General features: G+C 41.2%; 1 protein-coding gene across 21 annotated transcripts in view; it reads left to right on the plus strand.

Annotated features, from left to right (window-relative positions):
* MACF1 (microtubule actin crosslinking factor 1) overlaps positions 1-14,236 on the plus strand; it is a 378,842-nt gene that overhangs the window by 339,031 nt on the left and 25,575 nt on the right. For all 21 annotated transcript variants that reach the window (XM_049878856.1, XM_049878843.1, XM_049878850.1 and 18 more), the window contains 13 exons: positions 14-169; positions 310-507; positions 1,068-1,196; positions 1,885-2,058; positions 4,480-4,635; positions 4,740-4,946; positions 5,085-5,204; positions 5,644-5,813; positions 9,189-9,348; positions 10,263-10,457; positions 10,807-10,935; positions 11,783-11,926; positions 12,389-12,577. In XM_049878856.1, the coding sequence (XP_049734813.1) occupies positions 14-169; positions 310-507; positions 1,068-1,196; positions 1,885-2,058; positions 4,480-4,635; positions 4,740-4,946; positions 5,085-5,204; positions 5,644-5,813; positions 9,189-9,348; positions 10,263-10,457; positions 10,807-10,935; positions 11,783-11,926; positions 12,389-12,577 (2,127 nt within the window). The remainder of the gene's footprint in view (positions 1-13; positions 170-309; positions 508-1,067; positions 1,197-1,884; positions 2,059-4,479; positions 4,636-4,739; positions 4,947-5,084; positions 5,205-5,643; positions 5,814-9,188; positions 9,349-10,262; positions 10,458-10,806; positions 10,936-11,782; positions 11,927-12,388; positions 12,578-14,236) is intronic.

Genomic DNA, 14,236 nt, shown 5'->3' on the forward strand with positions numbered 1-14,236 from the left:
CTTTTCTGAGCAGCATAAGCTAGAAGGTGCTCTGTTGGCTCTTGGCCAATTCCAACATGCCTTAGAGGAACTAATGAGTTGGCTGATTCACACTGAAGAGTTGTTAGATGCTCAGAGACCAATCAGTGGAGACCCAAAAGTCATTGAAGTTGAGCTTGCAAAACACCATGTAAGTATTTTAATTTTAATCTCTAAGCCTATTTGTTTGAGACCTAATGTTGCCACCAGAAGCCTTTTGATTTGTATACCATAGGGGATTAGGCTTGATGATAGTGATAGAGACAAATTATGTCGTTTAACATTTTTTAGGTTCTCAAAAATGATGTTTTGGCCCATCAAGCCACAGTGGAAACAGTCAACAAAGCTGGCAATGAGCTTCTTGAATCTAGCGCTGGAGATGATGCCAGCAGCTTAAGGAGCCGTTTGGAAACTATGAACCAGTGCTGGGAGTCAGTGTTACAGAAAACAGAGGAGAGGGAGCAGCAGCTGCAGTCGACACTGCAGCAGGTGTGTGCATCGTTGAAGTTAGGAGCGCAGAGCTGTGCACCTAACAGTGCTGGGAAGAAAGTCTGAGTCAGAGGAAAGCAATTTGGAATTCAAATATGTCTTGAGAAGATGGTCCATTCTATCCCAGGACTTGTCTGGAAAGAATAGCTTTTTATTGGTTTGTTTTTGGTTTTTTTTTTTTTGGATTACTTCAAAGCCTAGTATCTTTAATTATCATAAAAAGTTAGTAAGTGTTCAATTATCACAAACCTTTTTTCACAAATTCAGATACTTCTTGAATCAAGTCAGATCCCTCCATGTTCAGCAGTACCTCAGGCAACTAATCAGTTCACCAGATGATGTCAGACTTCTCTAATGCCGTAGCGGGGTCTGAAGGATTCACCTGCATTCTAACAGTGAATAATAGATTGGCTCCATGCTAATCCAACAGCAGAACAAATTGCCTGAGCAAACTCCAAAATTCCTCCCTCAAAATAGATTCCTCATATGGTCATTTAGAAAGTTTAATTTCGAAGCTGAGAATTGGCTACTGATATTGCTGATACGTCTTTTCTTAAAAGGCCCAAGGTTTCCACAGTGAAATTGAAGATTTCCTCTTGGAACTGACTAGAATGGAGAGCCAGCTTTCTGCATCTAAGCCTATAGGAGGACTTCCTGAAACTGCTAGGGAACAGCTCGATACACATATGGTAATGGAGAATTCTTCAAACTGAGCATAAGTATCCCATATTCCGCAGCTCCTTTTTTCATTCACACAGATATATGTATCTGGCAATCTGCAAAGTCCTTCATATATACAACCTTAGGGATTGTTGCTTATTCAGGGCTTTTAATGCCTTGCCATAGGCAGCTAGTGGAAGGGTCTAATGGAAATTGGTGAGCTGGTAAATTTTGAGTTGATCAGTTGGATTGGCACTGTGACATTGACTTGAAGGTGAGAGCGTCGAGACGACAAATACATAACACAGATGTGGTTGCATTTTTAAAAGGACTACTTAGTGTGAGTTTTGGTAAAACCAGTAAATGACAGTATTTCAAGAAAATGTGCTAAGAACAAAAAGCAACATAATTTCAAGACAAGTCCTTTATGAAAAGGGGAAATAAAATACTGGGGTCTGTTTTTTTGATCTCTGATCTTAAAGAAAAAATTTTTTGCTCTTTTCTTGGTGACAGAATTATTTTAATATTAAAGAATAGTGGGTATCATTCCACAGTAACTCAGCAGTTGAACTGAATCCAAAAGAAAGGCTTTTGATCCAAATGAGACCTTCTGGGCCTATTCAGGCTACACTACTAAATCTGCATATGGGTGTCATCCAGGGAATTAAGACCCCAAAGAAATAAGTGTTTTTGATATCTTTGCTACTTTTCTTGTAGGAACTGTATTCGCAACTGAAAGCCAAGGAAGAGACTTATAACCAACTGCTTGACAAGGGCAGGCTCATGCTTCTAAGCCGTGATGATTCTGGGTCTGGCTCAAAGACAGAACAGAGTGTAGCACTCTTGGAACAGAAGTGGCATGTGGTCAGCAGTAAGATGGAAGAAAGAAAGGTATTGTTATAAAATACAGTGTGTGATTACAGAGCTTGAGTAGTTTGCTTGATGGTTGCATGTAAATTACCACCTTGTTTCTATGAAGATTTTTCAAAGGCTGATATAGCAGAACTTGCAGAACTGGTATCATCAGAAATGGCGTCATACTAATCAAGCTGTCTTCTTGGCAGTTAAATTTCTGTTTCCCGTCTGTGTCAAGTTGTCTTGCTGGTACTGGGAGAGGTTCAAACCCCTGCTGAGGATTTAGTTTTCTAACAAGTTCTCTGCTGAGAATTTGTATTTCTAAGAAGTTCCCAGGAAGTTATATGTAAGAATCACCTGGGGATCTTGTTAAAATGTAGGTTCTGATTCAGTACATGTGTGGTAGAAGTGCAAATTTTCAGTAGGGAACTTGTTAGAAATGCATACTCTCAGCAGGGGTTTGAACTGGCACAAACCAGTTGGAAGCCCTGGGTACTAGTTTCTGCCAGTATTTCGTATTCATTCCTTTTCTACACCAGTCAGTTAAGACTTTACTGCCTGTCACTACTCAATGACAGATGGACTTTAAAAACAAGATTTTGTTTTTAGTTCGTGACTTGGGCTTAGGAAGGTAGACGGGGCATACAGGGAGTTAGACGAATGTCACACAGGAGTTTGGTTTCTAGTGTAAGTGCAGTGTGGGAGAAAATTTACTAAATCAGGAGAGAAGTATTTGATGTGGCCTCTCCTCAAACTCTTCCTCATAAAACAAATTATCTTCTCTGCAAAAAGAGGATCAAGGCATTTGTCTAAAAAGAGTGTTCCTTTATGAGTATGGAGTTTCACTATTCTGCGCTCGCCAGATCAGATGTGCAGTACAGGTTCAAATCTGTCGGCCACATCCATTCGACAGGTAGTTACTAAGCGTGTCTGTAGCAGGCGTTGTACTAGGTATATAGAGGAAACAATAAAGGTGTAGACCCTACCTCCATAGAATTTAATGGGCAGAAGGACATAAAACAGTCACAGGTATAAATGAACGTTTTAAGAGAAGCGTTAATTTCCTACAGTGCTTCTAGCGTGGGGTCTAGTAATTTTGTTCTGTGAAGAATGGCTAGAGGATCTGAGTATATGGCTCTATTCCAGTTGTTGTACAGTCTGTCATCTATAGTTCCTGTGGAAGGCAGAACTAAGACTGACTAAAGAAACAGCAGATTCTGGCCTGTACTCAAGAATTTTCTAGAGGGTTGTCCCAATAGTGGGGTGGACTCCCTTAAGAAATCATTGTCAGTGTACCTTGGTCAAGCAAAGGGTGGGCGTCCAGGGTAATTATTTTTTATTTTGAGGGAACATTACATATCAAATTTATTAAATGTGTTTGATACTCTGTTAAAGAATATATAGGTAAAAACAATGTGGAAACAATTCCTACCATCTAGGAACTTGCAGGTATATTGATAGATTTGATTTTGCCACTTGATTTGTTTAAATTGGGTCTATGCATTTTATAACATCCATTGTAGTATTTTCTCAGGTTTTAGCAGTAGCCTGAAAACACAAAGAAGAAAATAAAAATCGTGTAGAAACCAGTCAACTAGAATTAACACTAGTGTACATCTTTGGGTTTTTTTTTTTTTTTTTCCTTCGAATACATTTAGATATATTCATTTTTAACAACCTGTCATGTTCTGCTTTGCCTGCCTGTTAGATGGGCCAGAGGCAGAAGTCATCACCAAGGTGTAGAAGTCTGAGGATGGAGCTTCTGGACTATGTGGGCTTGGGGTGTACTTGGGGAGAGTGACACTTGCCCTGAATGAGCCATTGTTTTGGCCATCCTGATTTAGATCATTTAGCATAAAGAAACAAAGTCCCTCAAAAATTATATCCAGTATAGTCAAAATTTTGCCTAGAATTCCATGGCGTGTTTCATTACCTTTTCTGTTTATGGCATAAGCATAGGTTTCAGACTAAGACATTTTCAGATGCTGTATTTTATGAAAACATGTATTTAAACAGAGAGCACTGCAGTGAAGTACTTTTCTTTTAGTTGTTTTTATTCCACGAAAAGTACATTAAAGGAAGCAGACTTTGCCCAAACCAGACTGTGGATCCTGCAGCTGTCCCACTAAAGGGTCTGTTCCCTCACATTAATTGAATAGTTTTATTCCTGTTCTTTAAAGTCTCAGGAAGCGGAGAGTGGCAGAGAAAGCGCCCAGATGCTCATTGTGCTCACTTTTTCCTTTTCCATGTGCACGGTTATTGTCCAGTTGTGTCAGTTTCAGAAACTAACATTAAATGTCCCCTTCTTTACAAACAGGGCATGTCTGAATGTTGATTAAATGAGGCTTCCTTTTTAGAGGCCATTTCATTTGGTGTACAATTCACATCTCTGTCCATGAAGCAATAATTCCTGAATTTGGCACTTTTTCTTTCTTTCTTTTTTTAATTAAAATTCAGTCAAAGCTGGAAGAGGCCCTCAACCTGGCAACAGAATTCCAGAATTCTCTACAAGATTTCATCAACTGGCTCACCCTAGCAGAGCAGAGTTTAAACATCGCTTCTCCTCCCAGCCTTATTCTAAACACCGTCCTTTCCCAGATAGAGGAGCACAAGGTAACTGTGACGTTATGATGTTGGTGCTTTCCTTTGGAAAGCAGTTGGAAGAAATGCTCCCCCACCTTACCTCAAGTTTTAAAAAGACAATATTTTTGTCTCAGGTTTTTGCTAATGAAGTAAATGCTCATCGAGATCAGATCATTGAGCTGGATCAAACCGGAAATCAGTTAAAGTTCCTTAGCCAAAAACAGGATGTTGTTCTGATCAAGAATTTGTTGGTTAGTGTCCAGTCTCGGTGGGAAAAAGTCGTCCAGCGTTCCATTGAAAGGGGGCGATCACTAGATGATGCCAGGAAGCGGGCGAAACAAGTAAGTTATAAAAGAAAGATTCTCATTTCTTAAACAACCTCATGCTGCATGCATTGAGCCCCTGGAGTGGCTCTTGTAAAAGTATGGTCTAGTTTGAATATTCATTCATGGTGCAACTATTTTCTTATCTAATTTTAGTTCCATGAAGCTTGGAAAAAACTGATCGACTGGCTAGAAGATGCAGAGAGTCACCTGGACTCAGAACTGGAGATATCCAATGACCCGGACAAAATTAAGCTTCAGCTTTCTAAGCACAAGGTAAAGCAGTTAATTGCTCGTAGGTCCTGAGCAGGGAATTCACTAAAGCTTAAAAAAAAAGCTTGCTAAAAGTGAAAGTCAGAGCTAGTCAAAAGAAAACTAGTTGGTTAACATTAAGAAGTCAAGATGATGGAGCCAGAGTCCCATTTTATCTAGACAGAATCCTTTTTCTCACTTAAATAGCAGTTCAAAGTAATTGTCTGGATTCACTACGTAAAAATGTAGGTCTTTTTGAAATTGTCATGCATTGCCGTATATGTCATAAACAAAAACTTATAAATTTTTTAAGGATGAGTTACTGCGAATTTTAGTTCATGAAGTGAACTAGCGATGTTCATCCTATATTTGGTTGTCAACCGGAAACTCAAATTTATTTCATTCCAAGTCAAAAGTCATCTCACTTTTAATATGTTTGTTTCTTTTCTCTTTGGAAACATAGGAATTTCAGAAAACTCTTGGTGGCAAACAGCCCGTGTATGATACCACAATCAGAACTGGCAGAGCACTGAAAGAAAAGACTTTGCTTCCTGATGACACTCAGAAACTAGACAACTTACTGGGAGAAGTCAGAGACAAATGGGATACCGTTTGTGGCAAGTCTGTGGAGCGGTGAGCATAAATGTCCCCTTCACAGGTCTGTAAGTTATCCCAAAAGTAAGAGGACCTGTTACTGGATTCCATAAGATGATAAGAAAGCTAATGCATTAATAACAAGCTTTGCAGCATCTCTTCATAGTTCAAAGAGAGTTATGAAATGACTGGAATAAAATGTATTAAAACACTGTCATTTTAAACTTGAGCCTTATTATATTAGAAATGGAGAGGGCTGTAAAATCAAGCCAACAGTAATTGAAGATCAGTAACAATATTGAGTGCTCTCACCTTGTGTCATGAGACACTGTGCAGAGCCTCTATATGCATTATCTCATTTAACTATAATAATACCTGACCTTTACTGAGCACTTGGTATGTGCCAGACAGTGCCCACTAACCATTTAATCCTTACAGCAACCACTGAGGTGGGTACTATTGCCATATTTTTACACAAATAATTAATGCCTTGTATGTTTGTTTGCCAACTGCGCCCTCCTCTCCACCCCTGAGAGGCATTTTTATAAGTGCCCCTGTGCCATTTTTTTTACATCTTTCTATGAAAAAGATTAGCAAAGCATGCTTACGAAAATACCTCATGGTAGAAGAGCACTGTTGGCAAGCAAACATAGAAGGCACACGTTATTTTTGTGAAAAATAAAATATTAGCCCATTTTACAGATGAGGAAATAAACACAAAGAGAATACTTAATTCCCCCAAGGTGAATTAGGCTGCTACTAAGTGGCAGAGCTGAGATTTGAACCTAGGCGGTTTGGTTCTATAGCCGGTACTTCCATCCGCTGTCACCCACTGTGTAATGCTGCCTGACAGTTACTACTGTATGTCTATGAGTTATATATTTGTACTCTTATTGTTTTTTGTTTTTTGGTTTTTTTTGCTTTAGGTGAAAGTTTATAGCTCAATTTCTCATACAAAAATTTATACACATAGTTACATGGTACTAGTTGCAATCCCTATAATGTGACAACACACTCAACCCAGGTTTCCTGTGTCCCTCCAACCAGCTGCTGTCCATTCCTGCCTTCTCATCCTGTCTCTGAACAGGAGCTGCCCATTTGATCTCATGTATCTACCTGAACTAAGAAGCACACTCTTCATGAGTATTATTTTATGTTTCATAGTCTAGTCTAATCTTTGTCTGAGGTGTGGGCTTCGGGAATGGTTTTAGTTCTGGGCTAACAGAGTGTCCAGGGGCCATGGTTTCAGACGTTCCTCCATTCTCAGTCAGACCATTAAGTCTGGTCTTTTTTTGACGTGAATTTGAGTTCTGCTCCACACCTTCTCCTGCTCTGTCAGGAACTCTCTGTTGTGTTCCCTGTCAGGGCAGTCATTGGTGGTAGCCAGGCACCACCTATTTCTTCTGGCCTCAGGCTGATGGAGTCTCTGGTTTATGTGGCCCTTTGGAAACCCTGGTGGCGTAGTGGTTAAGTGCTACAGCTGCTAACCGAAAGGTCAGCAGTTCAAATCCACCAGGCGCTCCTTGGAAACTCTATGGGGCAGTTCTGCTCTGTCCTATAGGGTTGCTATCAGTCAGAACTGACTCAACGGCAACGGGTTTGTTTTTTGTTTCTTTTTGTTGTCTCTTGGGCTAATATTTTCCTTGTGTCTTTGGTATTCTTCAGTCTCCTTTGCTCCAACTGATTTGGGATCAATCAGTGTATCGTAGATGGCTGCTCACAAGCTTTTAAGACCCCAGACACCACTTACCAAAGTGGGATGCAGAACATTTTCTTAATAAATTTTGTTATGCCATTTGACCTAGATGTCCCCCAAAACCATGGTCCCCAGACCCCAGCCCCTGCTACTCTGTCCCTTGAAGTGTTTGGTTGCATTCAAGAAACTTCTTAGCTTTTGGTTTAGTCCATTTGTGCTGACTTCTCCTGTATTGTGTGTTGTCCTTCCCTTCATATAAGGGTTCTTGTCTACAATCTAGTTAGTGAATTCCCCCCACCCTCATAACCATCAAAGAATGTTCTCTTGGTGTGTTTAAACCTTTTCTTGAGTTCTTACAGTAGTGGTTTCATACAATATTTGTCCTTTTGGTACTAATGTCACTCAGCATAATGCCTTCCAGATTCATCCATGTTGTGAGACGTTTCTCGGATTCATCATTGTTCTTCATTGTTGCATAGTATTCCATTGTGTGTATGTACCATAATTTGTTTATCCATTCATCTGCTGATGGGCATTTAGGTTGTTTCCATCTTTTTGCTATTGTGAACAGCGTTGCAGTGAATGCAGGTGTGTATATATCTATTCATGTGATGGCTCTTATTTCTCTAGGATATATTCCAAGGAGTGGGATTGCTGGATTTTACGATACTTCTATTTCTGGCTTTTTAAGGAAGTGCCAAATTGATTTCCAAAGAGGTTATATATCATTTTACATTCTCACTAGCGGTGCACAAGTGTTCCAGTCTCTCCACAACCTCTCCAACATTTATTATTTTGTGTTTTTTGGATTAGTGCTAGCCTTGTTGGGGTGAGATGGTATCTCATTGTAGTTTTGATTTGTATTACTCTAATGGCTAATGATCGTGAGCATTTCCTCATGTATCTGTTAGCTGCCTGAATGTCTTCTTTGGTGAAGTGTCTGTTCAGATGCTTTGCTCATTTCTTAATTGGGTTATTTGTCTTTTTGTTGTTGAGGTATTGCAGTATCTTATAGATTTTAGAGATTAGACCTTTGTCAAATATATCATAGCCAAAATTTTTTTCCCAGTCTGTAGGTTGTCTTTTTACTCTTTTGTGAAGTCTTTGGATATAAGTGTTTGATTTTTAGGAGCTCCCAGTTATCTAGTTTCTCTTCTGGTGTTTTGTACTCTGACTTTTTTAATGAAGCCGCTGAGGTTCAAAAAGGTTACGAGACAGCCCAGAGTCATACAATTGGCGTAGATTTAGGAGTTGAACTCCTGTCTAACTCCAGACCTTATCTAACTCAAAACTGACATTCTCTACTGCAAGGTAGTATAATTAACACAGACCTTGTGTCATTAGGGTATGTCCAGATGTATAGCCACTGAACTATAAGATGCCAAAAGGGCATCTGTATCTGTCCCCTGTACTACTTAATCCATTCTTGAGAGCAGTTTGATTAAAAATGTCTAGGCATGTCTCAGTCACTTTTTTTTATTATTATAGTGATACACACCCAATAAAACATACAGCAGTTAATCAATTTCTACATGTACAATTCAGTGACATTCATTACATTCCTCAAATCTTAATCAGTTTGAACAGTATTTCTAACTGTTCAACCATGAGGTCCCTCTCTTTATAGAGTTCAAGCAGTATTCCCTTTGAGCAGTCAGAACTGTGGACCATTCATAAAAAGAATCCCTGAACATGATAGAGTTTGTGTGTTTTCACAGGCAGCACAAGTTGGAGGAGGCCCTCCTGTTTTCAGGCCAGTTCATGGACGCTTTGCAGGCCCTGGTTGATTGGCTGTACAAGGTGGAGCCACAGCTGGCTGAGGACCAGCCTGTGCATGGGGACCTCGACCTCGTCATGAACCTCATGGACGCCCATAAGGTGAGGGGCAAGATTTGGTCTTCATGGAGAGAAGGCTGCTTGGTCCCGTACGTAAGCGCACGTTCTACTCTATGTTAACCGCTTAGGGAAGAGAAAGCCTGACAGAGCCTATGTCTCTGCTTGTCTGAGAGGCTACTCCTTACCCTGTGTGTTTAAACCAGCTGTTTCTGGGGTTCTGCATCAGCCACAGAGTGTTCACCAAAATTGGTTTGATTCACATTTGGCAGTGTATGAACTTCACTTTGAGGTCCCACCCTTCCTGTTTGTGTCCCTCAGTTGAGTCATAAAACAAATTAAAATTTAGATGGAGACCCTCAAAGATATCCATTTCTACCGACTCCCAAAATGGAACAGAGTGCTTTTGTAACTACTTCTGAACCTAAGAAGCCCAACACCATGCACGCCAACGTTCAGCATACCCTCCACATTATCCCATAAAGATTATAGCCTATGGGACAATTCTACTCTGTCATGTAGGGTCACTGTGAGTCATAATAGGCTGCATGGTACACACCACCACCACCAGTCATGCTGAGCTGTATAATGTCCTGTTTTAGTACAAAGCATTCAACTTTATCAGCTTCTTATTATGTGCCTAGCAGATTTGTTCTTATTTAATTCCCATTATTTTGGAAATGTTGGTATAACTACTCCCATTTTACAGATGAAGACACCAGAACCCAAGAAAGTTAAACAACTTTTCCAAAACCAGGCAGCATAAATGCCTGAACTGACACTTAGAGTCAGATCTTCTGGTGGTTCTTCTGTGTAGATTTTCCTGCCTTCCTCTGCATAAAAGACAGAATTGGAATCTACCAAGAAGAATTGAACTAAATAATACCTTTCTCTGTGGCTTGGCCTCTTGGGCTCAAAGCATTTTTCAGACAAACTAACTCTTCTATTTTCTTTTCTAGGTTTTCCAGAAAGAACTGGGAAAGCGAACGGGAACTGTTCAGGTACTGAAGCGGTCGGGCCGCGAGCTGATTGAGAACAGTCGAGATGACACCACTTGGGTGAAAGGACAGCTCCAGGAACTGAGCACCCGCTGGGACACTGTGTGCAAACTGTCTGTCTCCAAACAGAGCCGACTGGAGCAGGCCTTAAAACAGGCAAGACATTTGCTGGGACAACCCAAAGGGTGGATGTGAGCAGATCTGTTGTCGTTTCCTTGTTAGGATCAGTGCCAGCCAGTCTTGAACATAACAGAGTCAAAAATTGGTGCTGTAAATATTCTATACAATTTTAACACATACTTATATTAGAGAAATAATTAATCCAATTACTGACTTTTTGAAGATCTACAAATGAAAGATGGCCTTTGTGGGGCTTGGATAGGGCCATCAAATATCTGTGATAAGACAAAAGAGCTCAGGACCCCGATGCCTTCCCTGGCATGCCCCAGTGCCTAGGACCTTGGCTGCAGAGAGAGGTTTGACCTTTTCTGCTTTGTTATTTTAGGCAGAAGAGTTTCGAGACACAGTCCACATGTTGCTGGAGTGGCTTTCTGAAGCAGAGCAAACGCTACGCTTTCGGGGAGCGCTTCCTGATGACACAGAGGCCCTACAGTCTCTCATTGACACCCACAAGGTAATCCAGCCCCAGGGTACAGTGATCTGTGCTTGGGAACAGCAGACTTCCTGTGAGAAAAGAGCAAAACCAGAATGGGCCTGGCTCATTGGCCTAGCAGGAATGAGAGAGAAGTGACTGGTTTTTGTGACACCTTAAAGATCAGCATTCATTGGTTTCCACAGAAGTTTACATGCTGGCTGTAAATAAGTCAAGCAGTGTGGCATCATGTAAAGAAAAACGGGGGTTGTTCCACCCCCATTACCCTTCACTGGCACACCCCTTTGTTTGACTTCCTTTTTATCATCTTTGGGCCCTAATCTAATCCCCGACAGCCACTTACCAAGCTGCAGAATATGATACAGTATGTGGGGCCTCATTCTGACCGGTCCTAATGAGGTGGGGAAGTGTTGTTTCCTCTTTTCTTTTTTGTGTTAATTTTACCTTACCCCCTGAGAGATTTTAATCTTGGTTTTGTCATTGTATTTTGTTGTGGGTATTTTTAAAATATTGTAGTGTTTTATAGCTGTCATATTTGTGCCGAGGCAATACTATATTAAAACTATGAAAAAATAAAAACAGGGTTAAAAAAAGAGAGTAGAACTAACTCACAATAGGGAAAGGGGCTTTCCTCTGTCCTAGTCTGTCATCTCTGGTAGAGAAGGTCATTCCTAGGTAAACTGCTCACCTTCCCCGTATCTTAGAACTGGAAAGAAAATGCCAGAGAAACCTCCATAAGGGTTTTTAGGGATCTGTGTCAACACCTGGGGGGAAAAGTACACTGACTTTTTTTTTCCCCTCAGGGCAAGCTAACAGTCCTGCTAGAGTAGATTTCTTAAGTTTTTATTTTAAAATCTTTTTTGTTTAGGAATTCATGAAGAAAGTAGAAGAAAAGCGAGTGGATGTTAACGCAGCAGTGGCAATGGGGGAAGTCATCCTGGCTGTCTGCCACCCTGATTGCATCACTACCATCAAGCACTGGATCACTATTATCCGAGCTCGCTTTGAGGAGGTGAGTCACTGGTTTTAGGGGAAGACTATACAGGCCCGATAAAATGAGGTTATAGCAATAAAATACTATAGAGTTTTTTTTTTTTTTTAAACCAGGTAAGAGTCTTTCTCAGTTTCTCACTCACTGTGAATATCTCATCAGAAATTAAGTTAACATTTTAGTAACAACTGTTTTCTTGGTAATGTGCAGACCTGGAAGAATGGTGCTGGTATCGAGATATGTTAATTATCTCCAGTAGACACATTGGATGTACTGTTTCCCTCCTTCCTAAGATGTACCAGATTCTCTCTCAGGAGCCGGTTTCATATCCCAGCGCTGTCGCTGGGAGGAGTCAAGCCTCTCGACTGCTTTGGGTGCTCTTTCCCCTGCATGATCATCGTGAAGATAACATGGAAAGGGCTTTGAAAATGCAGAGGGATATGTTTGGCTGAAAAAGGCAATGCTTTCTTTCTCTCCGCACAGGTCCTGACATGGGCTAAGCAGCACCAGCAGCGTCTTGAAACAGCCCTGTCAGAACTGGTGGCTAATGCTGAGCTCTTGGAAGAACTTCTGGCATGGATCCAGTGGGCTGAGACCACCCTCATTCAGCGGGATCAGGAGCCGATCCCCCAGAACATTGACCGAGTGAAAGCCCTTATTGCTGAGCATCAGGTACATTAATTACATTGTGTGACCCTCAGTGTTGCCTGCATTGGTCATGGAGCCTAGTTTGTTTGCCACGTTAGTGTTGTACTGCTGCATAACAAATTACCACAGACTTAGCAGCTTAAAACAACACACATTCATTATCTCAGTTTCCATGGGTCAGGTGGGCATGAGTCAGCTAGGTCCTCTTCTTAGGGTATTTCCAGGCTTAGATCAAGGTGTAGGCCAACGTTAGAGTTCTCATCTAGAGCTCAGGGTCCTCTTCTAGGCTGCTTCAGGTTATTGGCAGAATTGATTCCTTAACGGTAGTAGGACTAAGGTCTCCATTTTCTTTGTGTCTGGCAGCTCCTAGAGGCCTCCCTTGGGTCTTTGCACTTGGCCCCTCATGACATGGCAACTTACGTTGTCAAAACTGAGAGGAGAAACTCTCCTGTTTCCTATGACAGAGTCTTATGTAATACAGTGTAATCAAGCAGTGACTATCTTGTCATATTCACAGGTCTTGCCCACACTCAAGGGGAGGACGTTGTACAGGGCCTACACCAAGGATAGAAATCTTGGGGGCCAACTTAGAAATTTGCCTGTTACACCCTATTTTTAATGACCTTCCCTGGAACCAAGGACCCATTGGTTTATTGCCATTTCATCCAGGTTCAGAAAGAGCTCTTGCATGAATCCAGAGATAGGCTAAGAAAAAAACACATCAAACCAAACTGAATGAAGGAGAGATCAGTTGAACCATCTTACTAATACATCCTATGAGGCAAATAGGGTTTTTAAACATGATAACTTATGCTGAATACAAGCATGTGTATTACTTAGTTATATTATGGGCAGTGTCTTTCAGTGCATGTGAAAAATCACCCTCACCAATGAGTACTCCCTGTCAGATTTACCTACATTGACTCCTTCCTGACTAAGTAGTAAAGATTATCTTCTTTCTGCTATGCCTTCAAGCTCTTTATTTCTGTTTACTCTTTCTTTCAAAGCTTCTAGATCTGTCCTCTCAATCCTGTGTCCCTCTTGAGTTACCACCATCGTTTCCTCCCTCCCTTTTCATCCAAGCCTCTTGTTCTCTGTCTTCTTTTCTCATTTCCCACTTGCTCCCCAGCCCATTGTGGTCTGGCTCCCACTTCCCTCCCACCCCCACAGACCACTTACACTGCCCTGTTCACATCCTACTGGCTGAATCCAACAGATGCTTTTCAGTCCTGAATTTATTTGACGAGGGAGATAGTTGGCTTTTCCTTCTCAAAACTCTTCTTTTGACTTCTGTGTCCTTCCATCTTCTTGTTTTCCTTTGGTCTCTCTGATCATTATTTCTCAGTTCCATTGCCCACTTGTTAATGTTGGCATTCCCCAAAGTTTCATCCTTCCCTCTTAACTACTGTCCCTTCCTATAGAATTTTATGTACTCCATCTGCTTCAGCCATCGCCTTTAAAACCAAGGCATCCTATATTTCCTTCTTCATCTTCAGCACTGTCATCTCCTAAAGTCCAAACATAGAGGCAGCTCTGAAACTCGCATTTTATCTTTGCCTCCTTGCTCGTCCCCACCCCTCCCTTCCAAACCTGCTTCCTCTCTCCCCATCCACCCGGTCACCCAACACAGAAGCCTGTGATGTGTCTGGAACTCATCCCTTTCCTATACCCCCTACATCTAGT

This window comes from Elephas maximus, chromosome 3 (assembly GCF_024166365.1).
Source record: "Elephas maximus indicus isolate mEleMax1 chromosome 3, mEleMax1 primary haplotype, whole genome shotgun sequence".
Taxonomy (NCBI): domain Eukaryota; kingdom Metazoa; phylum Chordata; class Mammalia; order Proboscidea; family Elephantidae; genus Elephas; species Elephas maximus.